The sequence below is a fragment of the Pelobates fuscus genome, chromosome 3, assembly GCF_036172605.1.
Source record: "Pelobates fuscus isolate aPelFus1 chromosome 3, aPelFus1.pri, whole genome shotgun sequence".
Classification (NCBI taxonomy): Eukaryota; Metazoa; Chordata; class Amphibia; order Anura; family Pelobatidae; genus Pelobates; species Pelobates fuscus.
Genome location: NC_086319.1, coordinates 237,048,662 through 237,073,525, shown reverse-complemented (window position 1 = coordinate 237,073,525; position 24,864 = coordinate 237,048,662). Strand labels below are relative to the sequence as shown.

Genomic DNA, 24,864 nt, shown 5'->3' with positions numbered 1-24,864 from the left:
TGTCAACTCTAATTTCACCATTGAGAAAAAGCATTATATCCCCTTTATTAGAAAACAATCTATGTGAACCATTGTTAAAAGACCACTATAGTGCCAGGAAAACAAACTCGTTTTTCTGGCACTATAGTGTTAATAGGTCACCCCGCCCCCCCTCCCCCTCCCACCCTCATGGCCCCCCTCCCACCCGGCTAAAGTGGGAGGAAGGGGTTAAACACTTGCCTTTCTCCAGCGCCGGGCTCCCTCGGCGCTGGGGACTCTCCTCCTTCAGACGTCATCGGCTGAATGCGCACGAGCGGCAAGAGCCGCGCGCGCATTCAATCAGTCCATGGGAAAGCATTTCTCAATGCTTTCCTATGGACGCTGGCATCTTCTCACTGTGAAAATCACAGTGAGGAGCGCTGAAGCGCCTCTAGCGGCTGTCAATGAGACAGCCACTAGAGGCTGGATTAACCATAATTCTCTGAAACTATGTTTACAGCAGGCAGGGTTAAACCTAGATGGACCTGGCACCCAGACCACTTCATTAAGCTGAAGTGGTCTGGATGCCTATAGTGGTCCTTTAAGACAAAGGCAGCAAATTTTATTACCTTACAAAGGTCAATTACCTCTATGCAATGACCATAAAAATGTTAATGTGTGACATCTGCTCAGACTATATACTAAAAGACAAAATACTTTATGTAAATTTAAAGCATATTTGTCTCAATCTGGTGAACTCCAACAAAAGACACAAACATGTATATGTCCTACCGAGTACAGATCTTTTCGATCATCTTTTAATTTCGGTACTTCAAGAATGAGAGACCAAACTTCCCCTCTTAGCTGCAGTGGAATACCTTTGTAAATTCTCCTGTGAAGCTAAACAAATTGACAATATATTAGGATAAACATAGTAATTTCAAGCAGGTGGCTAACAACGTGTGGAGTGGAAATAATAAAATCAGTGTACACAATTAAGTGTGTACACGATTACGGAGACATGGACAGACAGTAATGTGGAGAACTATGGCCTAGAGATGATCAGTGAAAAAAAACAAAAAAAAAAAACACTAAGGATGACTATTTATTTTATCTTGATATACAATTTGAAGTAAATTAGACAAATAATCCAGCACTCTGCAAACTGCTCCCTTGGAGAAGCTGGATAAGAATATGGTTAAGATTCCTAGTGTATGTATAGATACAACATCCAGCAAACTCACTCATTTACTAAATGGCAATTTCAAAGCTCACAGAATGCAATAATCTTCTTTATAAACACCTAATCCAGATAAAACTAATGGGGGTTGTTACAATATATGATAATATATTGCATAAGCCTGCCAAAACTACAAATATACCCCAATTCCTGGCAAGTCCTATCCTAGCAACCCAATGCCTGCTCTCATGAGACTCTTACAAAATACTTCCTTCTGAGACTCTCTGCAGGGGCAAATCACCATTATTTGTAATTTCCGTTTAGTAAATGAGTGAGTGTGCTGGATGTTGAATGATTTGGTCCAAGCAGCACTCTTATAATGTATGTGTGTTCAGGTGAGTGCATCATGTTTAGTTTCATATGTATACAAATACACACCCACACTATAATACTATTTAATATTGTCCACTTTTTATTTTAATATTCGGCAGCCTATTCCCTTCCGCCTTGGAAGGAGAACGCAGTGGGAAATATGCAAGACAGGACAATTGCATCATTAAAAGCAGCTTTCAAAAAAAACAATCAACTCTTAAATGGCATGGCTACATTAAGAATGCACCGTGAATTAAACACTTCCTTAGAATTGCTAGAACAGGTAACAATTTTTGCAAGGCAGCAGTGTAAATGAGAAACATACAATCCTGCATTGAGGTCAGGAAAGCAGTGGTAACGATTGTGTAAAAACATGCTGATATAAGCAGCAGCACGTGACATTTTCACAACCATTGCTTCTAAAAATAACCAGTAGAGGAAATCACACCGCTGGAATATTACATATTTAACCCCTTAAGGACACATGACGTGTGTGACATGTCATGATTCCCTTTTATTCCAGAAGTTTGGTCCTTAAGGGGTTAAAGAAAACGGTTTGACTTAATGGATTTTACAAAAAATATATATTTCGCTAGCAGCTTTAACCCCTTAAGGACTTATGACATATGTGACATGTCATGATTCCCTTTTATTCCAGAAGTTTGGTCCTTAAGGGGTTAAACACTTTTCCATTCTAAACTGTTTTATAATGTAATAATCATTTGCAAGATACATTTCTTTTAAGCAAAATTTGGTGGCGGGAAGTAAGTATCCTTTAGTATGTACTTTGTTCACAATGTAGTAGATGGAGTGTTATTAGGTGTCTATCCCCTTATTCAGCAATTTACAGTATTGGCAAACAATGTATTTCATGTAGAATGCAGAAAAAGGATAGATGGCTGTAACGGATCGCCTGGCACCCCGATCGGGTACCTCAGTCAATCTCTGCTTCCTAGTACGTGCGAGTACCATAAGCACTGCACCACCATAACCACCGTAAACCCCACGAAACGCCGCAGCTTGGTTGGGGTCTTGCAGTCCTCTCCCCACCCTGGACCAAAGACCAGGATCCAGCTTCCAGTAGGTAGACCTCTCCACGTCCAGAGAGCGTAGCAGGGTAGGAGGCTGGCAAACAGGCCCCTCCAGAAACTCGTGGCAAACTCACAGGAAAGGGGGAGTTTGTCACAATGGCTGGTTAATGCTGCAGTGAGATTGGTGAAGTTTCATAAAATTGTATCTGATGTCCCTAATTTAGTAATATATAAAGGTGACATTATGTAAAATTGTATTAAGACAAGTGACAATGGTACACACAACTTGTGTTTATTTTAAAGAGCACAACATTAAATTTATACCAAAAGGTAAAAACTACGGGTGTGCAGACCATTTGTAATTCCCTAACCAGCACTTTCTGCTGACAGAGCACGTTCTGTGCATTTTGTTTGAAAGGGAGAGAACATGACGGAACAACGGTGTACAGGAATACATGGAGGGTCATGTCAGAATCACCCTCCGCTGCAAAAGGCCACGTTAGATTAGGGATTAGAAGACCCCATATCAGATAAGGTTTTGACCAGTAGTCCTCAGGTACACTGAGTTTGAGACCCCTGGTCTATATATTGTGATAGATGAAAGTCTGTAAATTATACATTTTTAGATATTTCCAAATTAAACTGAAGTTCCTCCCCCTGATGCCAGTAATTTCTCAGCATATGTCTCTTTGTCAAAGGTTAAGTAATCAGAAAAGCAGGGGAACCCTCCTACAGACAGTCCCCATGTTCTCATACAGTAGCTACCATGAAGCTACTTTAACTGCAGTGATTGCTTCCTCACAGAACGAGTTTCATATGCTCCTGAGGGAATATAGCAACAGAGTGACACGTCTGTTCAGAGGCTGATGTGCCAACAATGAATCAAACACGGTGCTATGTGGAGGGGTTATAGAGGTGGTGAGGTCTCGAACGACACCAAAGACTTGAGGGAGATCATTGTACCGACGAAAAGTGCAGACGTCTAAAGTCACTGGGACTTTCCACCCGGCGTTATGGAACTCTGCACTGCATTGGAAGATGCTAACAGCCCAGTCAAAACAACATACAGACAATGAGCTATCTGGAGGGGGTGGGAGGGCACTGGTTTGGCATGGGAACACAGGTTTTTAGAGTAAATATTGTTTGATGCCAAAGTGTCTGGCCACTAATAAAATTATTTTGTCAGGTAGAGATCAAGGTGCCAGGTACTGCACAATGCCATTGTTCTCCTGGTAACCACGTTTTGAGGATCCAAGTATAAAAATATGACACTCACGCCAATAAAACCCTTCACATTTACATTAAGCCTCGGCTAATGACTAGGTAATGGGCTATATTCACATGAGCTAATCACTAAGGGGGAAAGAGAGGGAAAGAGAGTGCTTGTCCTTTGTCGTCTGCGAGTAGGATGCCACAATAAGTAATATCAAACCTCCACAATACATAAACATAACAAAAAAAAGCACTGAAAGTTAACTAGGCAAACTAAGCAGGAGAGTCCTATATTCGATCTGGACAGAGATTATCAGGAAACCTGTTAGGGATATACCTTTTCAAAAATGGACAAAATGTATGCATGATCGAAGTGTATATATATATATATATATATATATATATATATATATATATATATATATATATATTGTATCTTCTAACTGCCAAGAGCCATATTTAATATCAACACCAATGTACAATACCTTCTATGTACATGAACATTAGTTACCTTTTCACTGTTCTTGTACTTATCCCAACCTTTCAGCATTTTCAGCCATTTGGATACTCTTTCAATTTCAAGATATTTTTGCTAAAAAATAAGGAAGAAATCATTATGATAGGTAATAATTAACATTTTATACAATAAATGCTAGACTGGTTCCATTTATTTGTACTTTCAGAGCTTGTAGAATGTAGAACATCAATTGTAAAAATCCTCATTGCACTCTTTGGCGGCTAATGAGTAAATTTGTTAAAAAAAAAATAATAAAAACACAAGAAAAACTATTGTTCTGTATACAACAGCTCTTGAATTGATTTAAAGATAATTTAAATAAAGACACACTAAACCTTAAACATTTAAAAAAATATATATCTGAATATACCTAAAGGTTAAATCTAACGGTGTGAGGAGGAGTAGAAGGGAATACAATACATATTTTAATACACCCTCATATAAAATATACATTTACCTCAAATCTTGTGATCAACATCACTATAGTAATCACCAATCATCAATGAAATACATGTCCTACTTCAATGGTTTTGGAGAGTCTCAAGCGGTTATTGGAGTTATTACAACACCCTAATCAAGATGCATATATATTAGCTTTAGCATCAGATAATCAGCCTTGTAAGACCTTAATACAGTTCCTCACACAATTATTGTTGGAAATAAGAATGTCACCTTTTATAAGGCATCTTGAGGTTTAAGTTAATTCTGGTGCTTAAAAGAAATTGATCCGCATCTTTTTTTTTATTAGAGAGCCCTGTTTTGGAAGTGCTTGAGGTATTCATATAAGTGACCACTCTTCTTTTGCCCCTAGTTGCCTAATCACTATCATTATAGACCATCCCTGCTCGATCATGCTTCCAAAGCTTGTTAAAACCAATTAAATAGGTCTATGCCACCAGTGAAAACCTTAAGCGGGACCAATATGATATTCACTTACACAGTGAGGGGGAAAAAAGTATTTGACCCCCTGCTGATTTTGAACGTTGCCCACTGACAAAGAAATGATCAGTCTATAATTTTAAAGGTAGGTGGATTTTAACAGTGAGAGACAGAACAAAAAAATAAAAAAATAAAATCCAGAAAAACACATGTCAAAAATTTTATAAATGGATTTGGATGTCAATGAGTGAAACAAGTATTTGACCCCTTTGACTTAGTACTTGGTGGCAAAACCCTTGTTGGCAATCACAGAGGTCAGACGTTTCTTGTAGTTGGCCACCTCTTCAAGTCATTAAAGTTTTGAGGCTGACGGTTGGCAACTCGAACCTTCAGCTCCCTCCCCCGATTTTCTATAGGAATAAGGTCTGGAGACTGGCTAGGCCACTCAAGGACCTTAATGTGCTTCTTCTTGAGCCACTCCTTTGTTGCCTTGGCTGTGTGTTTTGGGTCATTGTCATGCTGGAATACAAATCCACGACCCATTTTCAATGCCCTGGCTGAGGAAAGGAGGTTCTCACCCAAGATTTGACGGTACATGGCCCCGCTCATCGTCCCTTCGATGAGGTGCAGTCGTCCTGTCCCCTTAGCAGAAAAAAAACACCAAAGCATAATGTTTTCACCTCCATGTTTGACGGTGAGGTTTTCTTGGGGTCATAGGCAGCATTCCTCCTCCAAATACAGTGAGTTGAGTTGTTGCCAAAGAGCTTGATTTTGGTCACATCTGACAACACTTTAACCCAGTTCTCTTCTGAATTGTTCAGATGTTCATTGGCAAACTTCAAACTGGCCTGTACATGTGGTTTCTTGAGCAGTGGGACCTTGCGGGCGCTGCAGGATTTCAGTCCTTCACGGCGTAGTGTGTTACCAATTGTTTTCTTGGTGACTATGGTACCAGCTGCCTTGAGATCATTAACAAGATCCTCCCGTGTAGTTCTGGGTTGTTACCTCACCATTCTAATGATCATTGAAACTACACGAGGTGAGATCTTGCATGGAGCACCAGACCAAGGGAGATTGACCGTTATTTCTTGTTTCTTCCATTTGCGAATAATCGCACCAACTGTTGTCACCTGCTCACCAAGCTGCTTGCCGATGGTCTTTTAGCCCATGCCAGCCTTGTGTAGGTCTACAATCTTGTCCCTGACATCCTTGGACAGCTCTTTGGTCTTGGCCATAGTGGAGAGTTTGGAATCTGATTGATTGCTTCTGTGGACAGGTAACAAGCTGAGATTAGGAGCACTCCTTTTAAGAGAGTGCTCCTAATCTCAGCTCGTTACCTGTATAAAAGACACCTGGGAGACAGAAATCTTGCTGATTGATAGGGGATCAAATACTTATTTCACTTATTGACCTGCAAATCAATTTATAACTTTTTTGACATGCGTTTTTCTGGATTTATTTTGTTATTCCGCCTCTCACTGTTAAAATACACCTACCATTAGAATTATAGACTGATCATTTGTCAGTGGACAAACATTCAAAATCATCAGGGGGTGAAATATTTTTCCCCCTCACTGTAAATATATTCTTGGCTTTTAAACAGGACTGCCATCAAGGGTATACAACAAGCCCAGCTGGACCTAGGGCCAACATGAGGTCCTGTAGAGATACGCGGTCACATTGAGGAGAAATAACCATCTCCCCTAACCAGGTCGCAATGCAGTACTCCTTTGCAGGCCCCATAGCGGGTTGTGAAAACTGCTCCCTTTCTTCTCCTGCGCATTAGTGCTGGGGGGAAGTTTTAACATGCCACTTCCTCCCAGTGTGTAAAGAATCCACACGGAAGGCATTGAAGTTTGCAGCCTGATATTCTCCGTAACCCAGTGAAGCCACACTCCTGCTAAACAAAGTAGGAGACTAAGAGGGTTGTTTAAAACATATTTTTGAGTGTGTCTTTAGTGGCATTGTATATGGTAATCTGTGTGTGGTGTAGCATTCTGTATATCTGCCTGACCGTGTGTTTATGTCTTACATCCGTTGGTGTGCCTGTGAGTATGTTATATTAGATGAAATGATATTATATCATGTAACTGATAAACGTGTGCAAATGGATGTTTTCTCTTGACAAAATGAGTTTATTTATTTATTTTTTTAAATAGATATATTACAGGCTAGGGCCTTCATTTTAGCATTTTCATTAAACAGGTTTGAAAAGAGGGCAAGGAATTTAAACAAACTGAACAAAATGGATATATATGATAGTATCACAGCAGGGCTCAAATACCCACTCTTAATCAATCAAAAAAAAATATATAATTAAAAATTACAATACAAAAAATAAAGTAATCAACCAAAAGCAGACGTCTGTATTTTATGATTGAGCAAAAGTATGTAAAAAAAAAAACAAATGCATGTAGATGGACACCACAAAGAAAAATCACAATGAGTTAATAAAGCTATTAACCTCCTTTTAGATTTCCAGTCTTTAAAATCTGTAATTTAATTAAACGTTTTGGTAAACCTGCACTATTCATATGTGTAACTTTCTGTATTAGAATTACATAGAAAAGAAGTCCTACCTTATCTGTTGCTTCATCATAAATTGGCAACTCCTGCTCACTGTAAATAAAATAATATGCACAAATTTAGTTGAGTGAAAATATAAGATATATATATGTACCGTATATATTACTACTGAAATGGAAGGTTAATTCAGGAGTTGAATGCATCAGAGTTTTTATCCAGTTAGAGGCAGTATAACCACATACATCTTCGCTCACAATGCATACAAGCACACAGCCACATTTCTAAATAGTGTATACATCCTACACTCTTTCACCAACTCTGTATTTCGCTTGTGCTTCTCAGAATTCTGTTTTATAAACGTATCCACATTAAATGGAAAATGCCATTAATATACACATATTTGCCTGCAAAAAGCCTTTCATCCTTATTTGAGGACTACCTAAAGCTTGTGCTTAGGAGGTCGATTTGTTAATTTCCAGTGTTTTGAGGCAGGATGAAATTAATGCAGGCTTATTTGAAGCCACACTGAGAAAATCACCAAGCCCAAAGTGAAATAATTGTTTCAGTTTAAAAATGTTTGCATATTTTGAACCAAAATTCATGTTCGAACAGTATGAAGTACGGCACAGTTTATGTAAGGTCTTGTATTGCCACTTTCACAAGTGGCATACGCTCTTTACTGCATTAAAAGTCTACGCTTAAAAAATATATTTGTACTTTTAAATAGTGCAAAAAGGCTTCAAACACAAGGAAGGAAGAGAAAATGCATAATTTTATACCAAGTTATCATATATGTTGCACATATGTTGCAAACCCTTTACATTCCATACTGATTGAAGTCTGTCCCATCAACTATTCTATACACCAAGTAGAAAATCGTGTGAAGTTATACAAGGGATATTATATCCCATGCATGACCAAGAAAAACACTCCAGTAGAGTTTTTTTTTTCTGTCCTGTCCTAAAACATTAAATGCTTGCCAGTGCGTTTTGAGACATTTGGTTGATTCTAAGATGTTTCCATACTGTTCAAATATTCTGCTGCCAAGGCTTGTCACTTCATCAACACAACAGAACCAATTCTGGTTGCAGTCAAACATGCAAGCAATATCATTTCCTTAAATTTACTTGCGTGGTGCACCAGATTGTTTAATTTTGATAAGATCATAGTTATGGTTCCTTCTTGTTAGCCTACTGCACAGTTTATTCTCACACATACATTATATGTGATTGGGTATTCCATTAATGTTTTCAAAGCAGAGGATACTGGTGGCATTTATTACCGTTATAGACACTGCAATTTTTTGTAAGTCTAGGAGCAAAATCACTACAGCAGGAGAGCCCGCTGTAGCTACAGTGCCAGCAATCCCTTGACACTGAACCAATGTTTAGAGTAAAACCCTTTATTGAAAAAGTTTTCTTTAACTTAATATACATATACTGCATAGCCGAACAGTTGATAATTTACTTAAAGTGACACTGTAGGGACATACTTCAACGCATTAAAATATGTATAGTGTCTGGAGTTCCCTGGCTCCATCCTTACATTCAGTGTTAAACGTTTTTTAAAGGACCACTATAGTGCCAGGAAAACACTCGTTTTCCTGGCACTATAGTGCCCTGAGGGTGCCCCCACCCTCAGGGGCCCCCTCCCGCCCGGCTCTGGGGGGAGGAAGGGGTTAAACTTACCTCTTTCTCCAGCGCCGGGCGGGGAGCTTTCCTCCTCCTCTCCTTCTTCCTTGCGACGTCATCGGCTGAATGCGCATGCGTGGCAGGAGCCACGCTCGCATTCAGCCGGTCGCATAGGAAAGCATTTACAATGCTTTCCTATGGACGCTGGCGTGCTCTCACTGTGATTTTCACAGTGAGAAGCACGCAAGCGCCTCTAGCGGCTGTCAATGAGACAGCCACTAGAGATTTTGGAGGCTGGATTAACCCTCAGTATAAACATAGCAGTTTCTCTGAAACTGCTATGTTTATAAAAAAAAAAGGGTTAATCCTAGAGGGACCTGGCACCCAGACCACCTCATTAAGCTGAAGTGGTCTGGGTGCCTAGAGTGGTCCTTTAATGGTTTAACACTAAATAAGAGTCCCCAACAGTCCATCCCCTCTGTGCTGCTTGGACTCATAAGGAAGCATTAGCCTGATCAACAGTGGGCAGCAGCATATCACAATACTCATGGTTGGTATGAATTGTTATGGCTAGAAGGAAGTGCATAATCTCTGTCTTAGGTATACTCCAGTAGGAGCCAGGCTGTGGGTGGCCAAAGACCCTTGTTTAGAGTTAAACTACTCGAAAATGATTTAACACTGACAAAAGGAAAGTCAACTTTAGACTCCAGGCACTATAACTAATTCAAGGATATTAAATCATTACAGTGCCTGCAGTGTTCCTTTAAACCAGTAAAGAGTTTAGTCATGGTTCCAATCCACCACACCATTATGACGTATATGTGAGTTTCAAAAGGACTAATACATGTTCTTTAACATTCTATGCATAATCTGCTTAGGTGCATTAAAACAGAAAAATGGGACATGAGGGTACAAAAAGGTTAATTTACAAAAAAGTATATAATGGGGAAACCAAGAACAAAATCGCAAATATGACACTAAAATAGATTTGAAAAATATTCATCATAATCTGTATCTCCAACTTTGCTAGTTTGGCTTAATCATTGTAATTTGGATTTCAATTTAATTATCAATCAAGGCTTCAAATTTAAGTAAAACAAATTTGCAAGCTTGACCAAAAAAAGTTCTTATTTGGAAGACGTTAAACGTAGTGAGATATTATTTCATGGTATAATCCCTTTAATTAGCCTTTAAAATCCACACTAGACTGTACTATATGTGATACCCTGCTTTATTACTACCACAGAGATCATAAGGAAAGAGGCATGTTGTGATGACTTCATTTTTGAGGAGGTGCATTGAAAGGGAAATCTGTAGATTTATGTGTGGACAGGAAAAAAAAAATAACAAAATAAAAATCAATGTACTATTACGTTTTTTCAGTCAAGCATTCCTAGATTCTTCAGATAGAAGACAGGATGTGCACAGACCATCAAATTCTATCCTAAGTAAAATCTTTCAGTTTATGGTACTGTCCCCAAAATTTCTATAAACAGGTATGTGGTAAAAGCACACCTAAAACAAATTTGATATACTCTACTGATGCACCCTGTGCCTGTAGAACATCTCTTGCACACATGTTTTCACCATATTCCCCAGCATGCCAGCCTCGCATCGGCATGTGGAGATCACCAATCCGGATGATTCAGCCAATCCAAAGTTTCCTCAATTGGGAAGCACTGGGAGGCTTGTGAGCATGTGCAGCAATCACCACGCTGTGACCAATCAACATTTCATCACAGAGATGCATTGAGTCATCGAATCCCTGTGGGGAGCGTTGAACGTCTTCATGCTCCAACTAGTCTGTGTTACTGTAATGCTATGGTGTCAATGGCTTGAAGAGAGCCTTTTGAAGAGGGTTTGAGTCTGTTAATTATACTGAAGGAGATTAAAAGTTATGGCCATGAAGGAAATCTTGGTGGGGGTCAAAAGACGGTAAACTAATATCATGCATCAAATTTGTTTTATCCAATGGAGCTATGCTGCACTGAGCAGGATAAACACTCTAAAAATTATGAAAGTGTCAACAAACCCTTTATGAAATTTTGACAGCTCTGTTAGCAATGTAGTGTTGAGATTAGATATATATGCAGGGAACAAAAAAAAAAAAAAGAAAGAAAGAAAGAAAAGAAAAAGTGGTACAATAAAATAATGCTTAACGTTTTGACTGAGTAGTTTTGAAAATATATTGTCCACAAAGGTCAATCACAGTTTAAAGCAAAAAATTGGATGTCATTTCCAGCACGTTCATTTGATGAAAGCATTATTGAAGGGAAAAAAAGGTGTTTTGTAAACCGTGTGAATGTATAGTGATTGAAAATACAAAATGTTCATAACATTTTGACACCTTTACATGAAATCTCTCCATCCCCAGATACCTGTATTACAACTTGAGGTGTATTAATGCTTTGCTTTAACAGGTTTTCCTCCACAGAGTATATCATACTAATGAAAGATCACACTTTAAATCAGCATATCTCACATTTATTTAAAACGAGTTACACCTTCCATACATGCGATAAAGCAAAGACGATAAACTGGGAAATACTGCCGCAAAATACTATGGATATTTAGTTACAAAAATTATCTATTGAATGTCTTTTGTTGAGAAATAACACAGGGTTAAATATATCTGTTGAGTTTTTTGCCTGCATTCATTAGAGCATTCACAATTAGCTTGCATTTCAATATTAAGCAAATATAAAAAACAAACATTGTTACATGAGCAAGCTACAAAGAAAAATGTGATAAATAAAAAAGTAGCTTCCAATACTTTAGAGAGAAAAAAAACACTCATGTTTTTGTTTATGTAGGAATCATTATGGATGATACACAAGGCAACACTTAAATTAACCAATTTGTTCTCTGAAAATAAATATATACGCCTTCTGATAAAATTATAAAGCAATGGTACAAAGACACTACAGAAGAAGATTTAGTTTTAAGCTAGCACAGTTTCTTATCTCCCCTTCTTCTGCCAATCATTTTTCAGCATACAGCGCAATGCTTATGGCATAAAACTATGTTGTGCAATCCTGGCATGCGTAACAGAAGAACCCTATTGTGGCTGGTTCTCTTGCTCACCACCAAAAGGAAATTGTATGTAGTAGTATTAACTGATGAGATATTTCCTGGCATGTACTAGAAGGAGTGTCTTTGCTGGACAGTAACAGTGATGACATTTTTCTGCTCACATGCTAATTCGCTCTAAGAAAACACATGTGTCAACATCACAAAAAAATGCCAACTGCTTTAGGTAATACTGCTGTTCTTCTAATACTGGGCCAAACTCACAAATAAAACAACAAGTTTCAACACACCTATTATTCATAACAAAAGAGATCCCTGGAGAATTGATTATTTCTCAACCGGGCAAATATAATCGGTGGCCACTTATTAAATAAACATTTCTAATAATGGGTAAAACTCCTCCCTTTCTCCAGAGCATGGATCAAACAAGATGCTGCAAACATTTATTTTTGAGGGTCTGGTCCATGTTGACAGGGGTAAAAACAGTGAATAGACAAAAGCTCCAGGGAAATAGTCTGCAATGATTATGATATTAATGTGAATGGGAAGCTGGCTATAATGAATTTAGCATTTAGCCAAGTGATGTAATTAATATGTATACATTGTCATAGAGCAGTGCATGACAATCTCATTTGTTAACCGCTTATTCAGCTGCAAAGTCATCAGTCTTAGATTAAAAGCCTTCAGCACTATTTTTTACTGATGGCAAACTTACAGAACATTTTATTACACTAAATTTATTACAGTAATACTTCATCTGTGTTCTACAAGACAAGATTGTCACTTTTCTATGTCTTGGTGACTGCATGTTGAAACGTTTAATATGACAAATACAAGCCAAATGAGCCAATAGGAAAAGATCGTCAATATGTAAAATGGGATATCCTTTGTTCATAACTGTACAGGTTAAGTATGATTATTTTGGTCAGTTGCACTGAACACTTAGCAGGGAATGGATAAAGATTAACTCTAAATTATGCTCAGAATGTAGTACTTTAAATCAATGAATGCCTATGCCACTACTGAAATGTTTGGAATGTCACACTCATTTAATAAAAACAGGCATTTAGAGTGCCCAGTGCTAGATTTTGTAGGAAATTGTATGCCAAGGAATGATCATTAAAAACAAAATAATGGTAACCTGAGTGGCTGCCATTTGCCCTAAAGAGATTATTGAAGTGCCTGAAAGGCAGGTCTCAAATTCGCATTTGATTATGGTTGATTCTGATGGATCTTGTGTCTAGATAAATCTTGTTGGTGTGTTAGGATTTTCTTCAACATAAATAAAATCACCATAGCTCCCCCTTTAGGACCAGGAAAAGAGTGTTTCGGGAGACAGAGACCAAGAGATTCTCCCAAATGGTGTGTGTGTGTGCTCTCTATACCAGGTGAAGGCAACCTTTTAGTAGTAGTGTGTCAAAACAAGATCTGAAATCCTTTGTGTGACGATCCTTATTATTTTTTTTTTTTTTAAATGAGGTGTGTATGTTGCCGTATTCTGCTTGTGCTATTTAAAGGTGCTGCAGTTGTTTGGAAGCATTGTATTTGTGTGTATGGGGGCTGCTATATTATATATGTTCATGAGTAGCTTGTGATATTGTGTATGATACCTATAAATGTGGGCTGTGTATGGGGCCTGTTTGTTTAAAATTGTGGTTGGATTAAATGTCACATAGTGTGTTTGGTGCTATGCGTATGTATGGGCCTGCTTGTTGTATTGCATGTGAGAGGCTACTTGTGGTGTTGTGTTTGTGGGGACTGTGTGTGTGTTATTTGTATTATTTGTATGAAGGGGAGGCTTATTCTGCAGCTCTGTGAATATCCATCATTGTTGGTGGCTTCCTTGGGGTCCAGTGGGGACCGGGTTGACCAGATACAGGTCAAGGACAGGAACTGCGATTGGTCTTGCAGACTGCTGCACTTCAGTGCAGATTCCCATTCACAAGTGCTTGGAGGAATTGATGTGAGATCACTTCACGGAGATAAATGTTTCTCAGTGAATCTTCACTGTATCTTTAGAAGGGCTACTAAACTTTATCATTGACTGCAGAATAAAACTAACCAAGAAAGGTCAAATGATCTTAATATGTATAGCTTGGAGGAAAGACAAGACTGGGGGGATTATGATAGAAGCATTTAAAGGGACACTATAGTCACCTGAACAACTTTAGCTTAATTAAGCAGTTTTGGTGTATAGAACATGCCCCTGCAGCCTCACTGCTCAATCCTCTGCCATTTAGGAGTTAAATCCCTTTGTTTATGAACCCTAGTCACACCTCCCTGCATGTGACTTGCACAGCCTTCCATAAACACTTCCTGTAAAGAGAGCCCTATTTAGGCTTTCTTTATTGCAAGTTCTGTTTAATTTAGATTTTCTTATCCCCTGCTATGTTAATAGCTTGCTAGACCCTGCAACAGCCTCCTGTATGTGATTAAAGTTCAATTTAGAGATTGAGATACAATTATTTAAGGTAAATTACATCTGTTTGAAAGTGAACCAGTTTGTTTTCCATGCAGGCTTTGTCAATCATAGCCAGGGGAGGTGTGGCTAGGGCTGCATAAACAGAAACAAAGTGATTTAACTCCTAAATGACAGTGAATTGAGCAGTGAAATTGCAGGGGAATGATCTATACACTAAAACTGCTTTATTTAGCTAACGTAATTCAGGTGACTATAGAGTTCCTTTAACTCCTAAATGACAGTGACTTGAGCAGTGAAATTGCAGGGGGATTATTTATACACTAAAACTGCTTTATTTAGCTAACGTAATTTAGGTGACTATAGTGTTCCTTTAAACATATAAAGAGAATCTAAACAGTATAGAAGGAGACTATATTTAACCCCTTAAGGACTGAGCCAATTGTACAAGTTGTGATCAAAACAAAATGTAAACAAAACCTGGAATTTGTGCTATATGTCTGTCCAACCGTAATTCATCTATTTCATATTAAGTGCACCCACACTTATTATATATCATTTTGTTTAGGAGAAACTATCAAATATTTATCTATGAAACAATTTAATAGGAATAAAATCTAAAAAAAGTATGAGAAATTAAGAAATGTTAAAGTAGACAACCCATGGTATTCAAAATGGGGTATTTCCACTCTTTTTTTACAAGTCACTTAGTCAAAATAGTCAAATATAATATAATATATTATAAAATGCTCTAATTATTTTAAAATATATTATATATATATATATATATATATATATATATATATATATATATATATATATATATATATATATATATATTAAAATAATTAGAGCATTTTATAATATATTGTGCATGTATGCATACATACACACAATATATTTGATTATTTTATTAAAAATAATTTAACTTCTATGTTTCAGGGGGTCTGCCTGACAGCTCAGACAGTCCCCCTGCAGGCAGCTACATAGACTTCTATTGCGGCCATGTGATCATGGTGATCACATGGCCCTGGATAGCTGGTGTGGCCGGAGCTTCTGCACGTGGCCTCTGACGTTTACGCTCCGACGAGTTACCCTTTCAAGGACGGCAAGGACCCCCTTAAGGGGTTAAAAGACGAAAAGAGGTTAACACAGTGAGGGAGTTTAAGCATGCGTGGGATAGTCATAAGGCTATCCTAGACTTAAGTATTTAGAAAATTGGGCAGACTAGAAGGGCCAAACGGTTCTTATTTGCTGTCACATTCTATGTTTCTAAATGGTCTGCAATGCGTAAATTGAGGATTGTCCCTCACCACCTGCAATCACTGGACAGTTTGCACTAGCAACTTAAGTTCCACTGGGATTCCTGATAGACCAGAGATTGTTTGGCTTGGGCAGCCGTGAGTGCCGTGCAAAGGCACCTCCAGTGCCATGCATGGCACACGTGCCATAGGTTCCTGACCCCTGATCTATACAAAGCATTAAAAAGGGGTTGTGGATTGAATGTACCTTTAAACAAAGTCAATAAGCAGTAACATATGAGCTCAAAAAAGTCTAAGCAAACCATCTGTTTATAGGACAGGAGAGAATATGTACAAATAGCAATTGCCGGGGGGGAAGGGGGAGAAGGGACAATGACTGACACAAGATACAGTAAGCATTTCTGAGCACACCCATAATTTTACATATAAGCTTGGTGCATGTGAACAATGCAATTCAGTCACTTCCATATATTAAAGGACCACTCTAGGCACCCAGACCACTTCAGCTTAATGAAGTGGTCTGGGTGCCAGGTCCAGCTAGCTTTTACCCTTTTTTTTATAAACATAGCAGTTTCAGAGAAACTGCTATGTTTATACTGAGGGTTAAGCCAGCCTCCAGAGCCTCTAGTGGCTGTCTCATTGACAGCCGCTAGAGGCGCTTGCGTGCTTCTCACTGTGAAAAATCACAGTAAGAGCACGCAAGCATCCATAGGAAAGCATTATGAATGCTTTCCTATGCGACCGGCTGAATGCGAGCGCGGCTCCTGCCGCGCATGCGCATTCAGCCGATGACGTCGCGAGGAAGAAGAGGAGGAGGAGGAAAGCTCCCCGCCCGGCGCTGGAGAAAGAGGTAAGTTTAACCCCTTCCTCCCCCAGAGCCCGGCGGGAGTGGGTCCCTGAGGGTGGGGGCACCCTCAGGGCACTCTAGTGCCAGGAAAACTAGTATGTTTTCCTGGCACTAGAGTGGTCCTTTAAAATACAAGTGATACTAAGAGTTTACAAATGGAGACTGCCTAAAAACTATATAGTGAACACTCAGACAAGCTTTTAAAAGCCAATCAGGACAATGGGTAGGATAAACCTATTATACATTATCCAAAGGTACAGAAAATAAAGTTTCCCTTTACATTCACACTACATACAAATGTGAAAAAAAAAATGAGTGTGCCCTTTGTGTGTATAAATGTCTACCTTTGACAAAAAAGGAGCAAAAAATGCAAACCCATGACAGAACACTTAGTAAAAATTAATATTCCGGATAGCTTAAGGAGATGGCTGCAAATTTACATAGCCTTCGCGCGCAGTGGAATAAATCTCAAAGCTTAAATATTTTATTTTGGATTCAAAGCAATAAAAGGATATTGTGATATCAGCAAAATGCAGGATATAAATACTAATGCACTGCTGGGCTTTAATCACACACATCCTTACATACACCTCTACAGTACTTTTTCAGAGCTGAAAACTCATACCACATTCTGAACATTTCTTGTTGGCAGCTTTTTTAGCCTTATAAATGCCGTACTTTGTAGACCTGGGACTGCATGCAAATGATTAAAGAAAATTCAATTGTGTCAAAAAATCAATAGAACTTCATGAGAAAACATACGGAGATGTAGTCACTTATGACTACAAAAAAATAAATGTAAAAAAGTTAAGTGAGCAAATGCTGCACTTTAAACAGGAGTCCATAGTGAACTGTGAACAATGATGAATATATTAAAAGGGTTCTAACCCTTTTTTTTTTTTATTATACAGATCACATTAAATATATGTGTAACATTCTCCCTTTTAACCACTTAAGGACACATGACATGTGTGACATGTCATGATTCCCTTTTATTCCAGAAGTTTGGTCCTTAAGGGGTTAAGAAGTATCCTTGTCCTTACATAACCAGTCTTCAGTACTGCACACACAGAGATCTGTAATCCCCCAGAAAACCGACGATAGCTTAAAGCGGCGCTGCCAGTCTGGGGGGGTGGAGGGGGCAAGTACCAGTGAGATTTACTTACCTGAACCTGCCCCTTGCAGATGCGGCCATCTTCCTCCAGGTGGTCCTCTTCAGTTCGTGGCACATGAGCTAGAGTACAGCATTGGGATCTATGGAGGATCCCGCGAGACTGGTGAAGTCTACCGAAATTGTAGCCCCGCACTGCGTCTAAGTAAGTCAGGAGGATAAAATATACAGAGACAAAGCAGTCTCTGTATATCATCAGTGAAATTCCAACAGTCAAAATTAGTATTTCATAAAGATTTTACAGTGCAGCTATAAACTTGTTTGAGACCACCTTAGTGAAAAGAATATTGTAGATAGAAAACCTAGAATGTGATGGCAGACAAGAACCATTCGACCCATCTAGTCTGCCCAATTTTCTAAATACTTTCATTAGTCCCTGGCCTTATCTTATAGCCAGGATAACCGTATGCCTATCCCATGCATGCTTAAACTTCTTCACTGTGTTAACCTCTACCACTTCAGCTGTAAGGCTACTACGTGCATCCACTACCCTCTCAGTAAAGTAATACTTCATGATATTTTTTAAACCTTTGCCCCTCTAATTTAAGACTATGTCCTCTTGTTGTGGTAGTTTTACTTCATTTAAATATAATCTCCTCCTTTACTGTGTTGATTTCCTTAATGTATTGAAATGTTTCTATCATATCCACCCTGTCTAGTCTTTCCTCCAAGTTATACATGTTAAAGGAGCACTATAGGGTCAGGAATACAAACATGAATTCCTGACCCTATAGAGTTAAAACCACCATCGAGCCTCCCTGATTCCCCCCCTTGCCTCCCCAAATATAGTAAAATCTTACTGGTATTCAAGTCTGGAGCTGCTTGCTTGTCCCGGTTTCCTTTTGACCTGTCCACTACCTGCTGGCATCAGCAGAAGTGGTAGCCTGATCCAATCACAATGCTTCTCCATAGGATTGGCTGAGACTGACAAAGAGGCAGATCAGGGGCAGAGCCAGTATGATTCAAACACAGCCCTGGCCACTCCTCAGATAGCTGTTAGAGATCCTTCCTCATTAATTGAATCAATGAATCTCTATGAGGAAAGTTCAGTGTCTGCATGCAGAGGGAGGAGATACTGAATATTTGGATGCATTTTAGGCAGCCATGACCCAGGAAGGATCTCTAACAGCTATCTGAGGAGTGGCCAGTGAAGTTATCACTAGGCTGTAATGTAAACACTGCATTTTCTCTAAAAATACTGTTTACAGCAAAAAGGCCTGGAGGTAATGGTTCTACTCACCAGAACAAATTCAATAAGCTGTAGTTGTTCTGGTGACTATAGTGTCCCTTTGAGATCCTTTAACCTTTCCTTGTAATTGTGTTGTGGTGATGAGTGTTCTTGGATTCCTTAACCCTATAAACATTATATAAAGATGTAATGGAGTGAATAGTGCATCTGTGGAAAGTTTTAACACACTCACTGCCGCACATGTCCAGTATAGCCATGTTCCTTACAGCAGGGCTCCCAACCGTCGGTCCTGATTTCAGGGTGCTGTCCCATCATCCAGATTTAGTTCTCTGGTGCCTTGCATTCTAGGACATCAGGGACCCGTCTTCAGGCAGAACAGCATAAGCACATCATTAGATGGACTTACACTGTGCAGCAGACTCTAGAACCATGAAGAAAGCACTTCAACAGCACTGTATGCATGGTCTTGCAAGTAGGAGGCAGTTAACCTGTTGTGTTTGATAAAAGGCTCACACATCCCCTTCAGTGGATGGGCATGCTCACCTTTTCACATTAGCTTATTAACAGTGGTTACCAATTTTCACATAAGTTTGCACCAGAGACACTTTCTTTGATATATGCCTATTGTGGGTGTCCAAAGTGACGTAAGTTGCATCACTAGAGATGCCCCCCAAGAAGGTGCGCCCACCTGTTGGAAGGTATGCTACATGCATCAGTAAAGTACCAGGGCATCATATTCAATAATGCCATGGAAGCACAAGGCATCATGGGACTGCTTCATGTGTTATATCAAAGAGACACTATAGGCCCCAAAACCGATTTAACCTAATGAAGCAGTTTAAGTGTATAAATCAGTGATGGCGCACATTTTTGAACCAGAGTGCCCAATGCAAACCAACTTTTTTCCCTCAAAGTGCCAACATGGCAATTAAACCTGAATACTGAGGTTTATTTAGAAAAAAACAACTCATAGTTGTCCGAACTAACTATATCTTTGTTTTTAAAGCACACAACATCTAATACACTGCTGACCCCCTCCCCTGATCATAAGACATTGCTGACCCCCTACCCCACTATAATACACTGCTGACCCCATCCCTCCTCCCCCCCATCTAATACACTGCGGACCTCTTTCCCCTATCTAATACACTGCTGGCCTCCTCACCCCCATCTAATACACTGCTGACCCCCTCGCCCCACTTATAATACACTGCTGATCCCCCTCCCCCCACTATAATGCACTGCTGATTCCCTCCCCCCACTATAATACACTGCTGACCCCCTTCCCAACTAATGCACCACCCAAATCTAAAACAAAATAGGTCCCCAAGGGGGGCGGGGCCTGACAGCCAAGATGGACAGCCGCACATTTTGAGAGCTCCTGCAACCACAGACAAAAGTGTGAAGATACCGACCGACACAATCGCATTAGCGGCAACCGGAGACCGGGATCAGACACAGAACAGCACTGTGAACATACTGACACATATCCGGCACCGAAGCACCGCTGACATACTTCAAACGACCATGCGGCCTAAACCGGAGCGGAGCCTGAAGCCCGGGGAAGACGGACGATCTACCGGCCCGGGACGCACTCCTAAGCAGAAGCCCATCACTGCCCTGCTACCCCCCCCTATGGACCAGCGGGGGACATCCCGGTCCTCGCTGGGGACGAATATCCCCACAGTCACGCCTGCACAAGCGACAAAGACATCAACCAGCCAAAGCTTACAAGGCCCAACCAAGATGGCGTCGAGGCTGCGGCCCAAGACCAAGCACCCACACATCGCGCCACCCAAGCACACAAGGGACTTTATCAGCTTGCTCTGCACCTATCTCTGGGCAAAGCTCAAAGCCCGAAGGCAACCCCACCGGATGGCAATGAGAGAGGTGGTGGCGTGGATCCGCCCGTCCACACGGCGCACCCTGCTATGGCACCCCCCTCGCAAATCCAGAGCGACCTACAAAATTAATCAGAGCCGACGTTCAAACAAGCGGAAAACGGAGCCGGGTCCCTCAATTGCTGCAACCCACGAGCCTGAGCCACAGGAGAAGCCCAGACCTACCACTAACTCGGCGGCCCCAGACACCATGAACCAGCACAGTACCAACTTGCACACTGCCACCCACAAAGCCCGCGGCAACGCGGATCGAGATGCAACGAGGCAGAACTCAGGGGAACGAAAATGGCGGAGAGCTCATCCACGACCCATTGGGGAGAGAACCCGGAAGAGAGTAGGGAGGGAAGAGGAGCTCGGTACCAAACTGCCTTACAGATTCTGGACTATGTGTGGCATCGGCTGACAGAAACGGGCAGAGCCTTCAACAGTTCCTTCCGGCAATACGGGAGCAGTTGTGACTGTATATATGATCCTAAATGCCAACCTTTCCAGGTGGTCAGTTAAATTCTATCACTGTTAATTTTGCATACTGACTTTACACGTTTATAGCACTGAATTTAGCAAAAGGAGCAGCCTAGAGCCTAGATATGTCTACTACTTAGAATTCCACTATCACACAGCACTTGACAGGCTCAATAGGAAATCTAGCATGTTACAATTTTTACCACTAGCTTTACCACCAGACCGTGGGAGATTTTGCTACACGTAAAACGACACGTGGCCGCTTTTTTAACCCCCCTCCCGCCTCCACTACATCCAATCGACCCCCTAGTCACCCCCAAATGCCCCTAAGCCCCCAACATTACCTCTTTTTTATTCTTTATCTTCTGCCCCGATCTATATTCAGGGCGCCGCCATCTTTGTGTGGGTAGGTGAAGTCTCTGTGGGACACGTCATCTACCCACACTACACAGACTGTAAGATTCCCGCACATGCCCAGTGAAACACCTGGATATGCGAACGGGAATTTCATCTATTCATTCATTCATCAGACAGACGAATGAATGAATAGAAAAAAATCAGATGAACAAACTAACACTGTATCAGTGTTCGTTTGTTCGTTCAGTTTATTACAAGGAGGGAGCTACCGGCGTGCAGCTCCCTCCTTGTAATATGTAACTATAGAAGCGGCAGGGAGCAGAGCTCCCCACCACTTCATAAGCCCCCCAGGTCCCCCCCTCACTCTATGGGGGTCAATATGACCCCCATAATAGCACAAGGGAGATTAAAATCTCCCCAATGCCCCTACTCGCTATACCGCGAGAAGGGGCATGTCCACAAAACAGTGAGCAGCCTGTGGCTGCTCACTGTAAAAAAAAAAAAAAAGGTAATGGGGGGGGGGGGGGAGGAGGGGGGACCTACTGTCCTCCCCCCGGCCCCCACCCCTGCGCGGAGGGTGGGGGCCTAAATGAACCCCCCCCCCCCCCCTCAAGGTGACTAGGGGTCCCAAGCCCCTAGTCACCCCCCCACCCAAAACATTCTATCCCCTACATACCCCCCTCACCCTAAAAATAGTGAGGGGGGAATAAAATAACTAACCTGTAAAAAAAAAAAACCATTTGACGTCTCCTTTTTTCTAAATTCTTCTTTCTTCAGCCCCCCAAAAGGCCAAATAAAAATCCATCATACCCGTTGCACTTAAAAAAAAAAAAAGAACGAGCGCAAACAAAAATTAATCCATGTTCACCCATGGAGGGCAAGCCGCGTACTGAGCTCCGCAGGGCGGGTCAAGGCTTATAAAGCCTTGCCCCGCCCTGCAATTAGGCTTAGAACACACTGATTGGTTGGTTTAAGCCAATCAGAGTGCTCCGTGTCATTTTACAAGCGTGGAAAAATTCCAAAGAACTTTCCCACGCTTGTAAAATGACACAGAGCAGTGTGATTGGATGGATTTCGTTAAGTTCTTTAACGGAAACGTCCATAAAGCTTTTAATAGAGAAAAAAAAAAACAGCTATATTTTGTGTTCCGGGATGACCATTTCTTTTCAAGCTTTCCTCACTGGTTTAATTTTCCTTTCCTGTTGCTCAAGATACTTAATGCTTCTTAAAGGGATACTAGTGACATCGTCGCTGGAGTTCCAGTGGCCATGGGGGCTTGTAAAGGTGAGATTTACTTATCTAAACTTGTCCCTCGTAGGTGCCGCCATCTCCCTCTGGGCGGTGCTCTTCAGGTCCTGGCGCACCGTCACTGATGTACTCTTGCACATGTGCTAGAGTACAGCACTGAAGTCTATGGAGGATCCTGTGAGACCAGGGTCACAGGTGATGGCTGGGGGATTGACATTTTTAGATAGCGGTAGCTCAGCTCAGTGTCCAGAGGTTTAAGATGTAGGAAATATACGTAGACAAAGTAGTCCCTACTTTGTCTCAGTATATCTCTTGACCAGGTGGTTATCAGTGAAATTCCAACACAGTCAAAATGAGTTTCATAAAGTACTACCGTATATACTCGAGTATAAGCCGACCCGAATATAAGCAGAGGCCCCTAATTTTACCCAAAAAAACTGGGAAAACTTGACTCAAGTATAAGACACGGGTGAGAAATGCAGCAGCTACTGGTAAATTTCTAAATAAAATTAGATCCTAAAAAAAATATATTAATTGAATATTTATTTACAGCGTGTGCCGACGAGTGCAGCGCGTGTGCCGACGAGTGCAGCGCGTGTGCCGACGAGTGCAGCGCGTGTGCCGACGAGTGCAGCGCGTGTGCCGACGAGTGCAGCGCGTGTGCCGACGAGTGCAGCGCGTGTGCCGACGAGTGCAGCGCGTGTGCCGACGAGTGCAGCGCGTGTGCCGACGAGTGCAGCGCGTGTGCCGACGAGTGCAGCGCGTGTGCCGACGAGTGCAGCGCGTGTGCCGACGAGTGCAGCGCGTGTGCCGACGAGTGCAGCGCGTGTGCCGACGAGTGCAGCGCGTGTGCCGACGAGTGCAGCGCGTGTGCCGACGAGTGCAGCGCGTGTGCCGACGAGTGCAGCGCGTGTGCCGACGAGTGCAGCGCGTGTGCCGACGAGTGCAGCGCGTGTGCCGACGAGTGCAGCGCGTGTGCCGACGAGTGCAGCGCGTGTGCCGACGAGTGCAGCGCGTGTGCCGACGAGTGCAGCGCGTGTGCCGACGAGTGCAGCGCGTGTGCCGACGAGTGCAGCGCGTGTGCCGACGAGTGCAGCGCGTGTGCCGACGAGTGCAGCGCGTGTGCCGACGAGTGCAGCGCGTGTGCCGACGAGTGCAGCGCGTGTGCCGACGAGTGCAGCGCGTGTGCCGACGAGTGCAGCGCGTGTGCCGACGAGTGCAGCGCGTGTGCCGACGAGTGCAGCGCGTGTGCCGACGAGTGCAGCGCGTGTGCCGACGAGTGCAGCGCGTGTGCCGACGAGTGCAGCGCGTGTGCCGACGAGTGCAGCGCGTGTGCCGACGAGTGCAGCGCGTGTGCCGACGAGTGCAGCGCGTGTGCCGACGAGTGCAGCGCGTGTGCCGACGAGTGCAGCGCGTGTGCCGACGAGTGCAGCGCGTGTGCCGACGAGTGCAGCGCGTGTGCCGACGAGTGCAGCGCGTGTGCCGACGAGTGCAGCGCGTGTGCCGACGAGTGCAGCGCGTGTGCCGACGAGTGCAGCGCGTGTGCCGACGAGTGCAGCGCGTGTGCCGACGAGTGCAGCGCGTGTGCCGACGAGTGCAGCGCGTGTGCCGACGAGTGCAGCGCGTGTGCCGACGAGTGCAGCGCGTGTGCCGACGAGTGCAGCGCGTGTGC

General features: G+C 41.9%; 1 protein-coding gene across 1 annotated transcript in view; it reads right to left on the bottom strand.

The window, feature by feature from the left end:
• USP6NL (USP6 N-terminal like) overlaps nucleotides 1-24,864 on the bottom strand; it is a 183,349-nt gene that overhangs the window by 59,430 nt on the left and 99,055 nt on the right. Inside the window, exons 4-6 of the mRNA XM_063448231.1 lie at nucleotides 7,729-7,768; nucleotides 4,265-4,345; nucleotides 751-858 (exon numbers count right to left, since the gene is read on the bottom strand). Coding sequence (XP_063304301.1) covers nucleotides 751-858; nucleotides 4,265-4,345; nucleotides 7,729-7,768 — 229 coding nt within the window. The remainder of the gene's footprint in view (nucleotides 1-750; nucleotides 859-4,264; nucleotides 4,346-7,728; nucleotides 7,769-24,864) is intronic.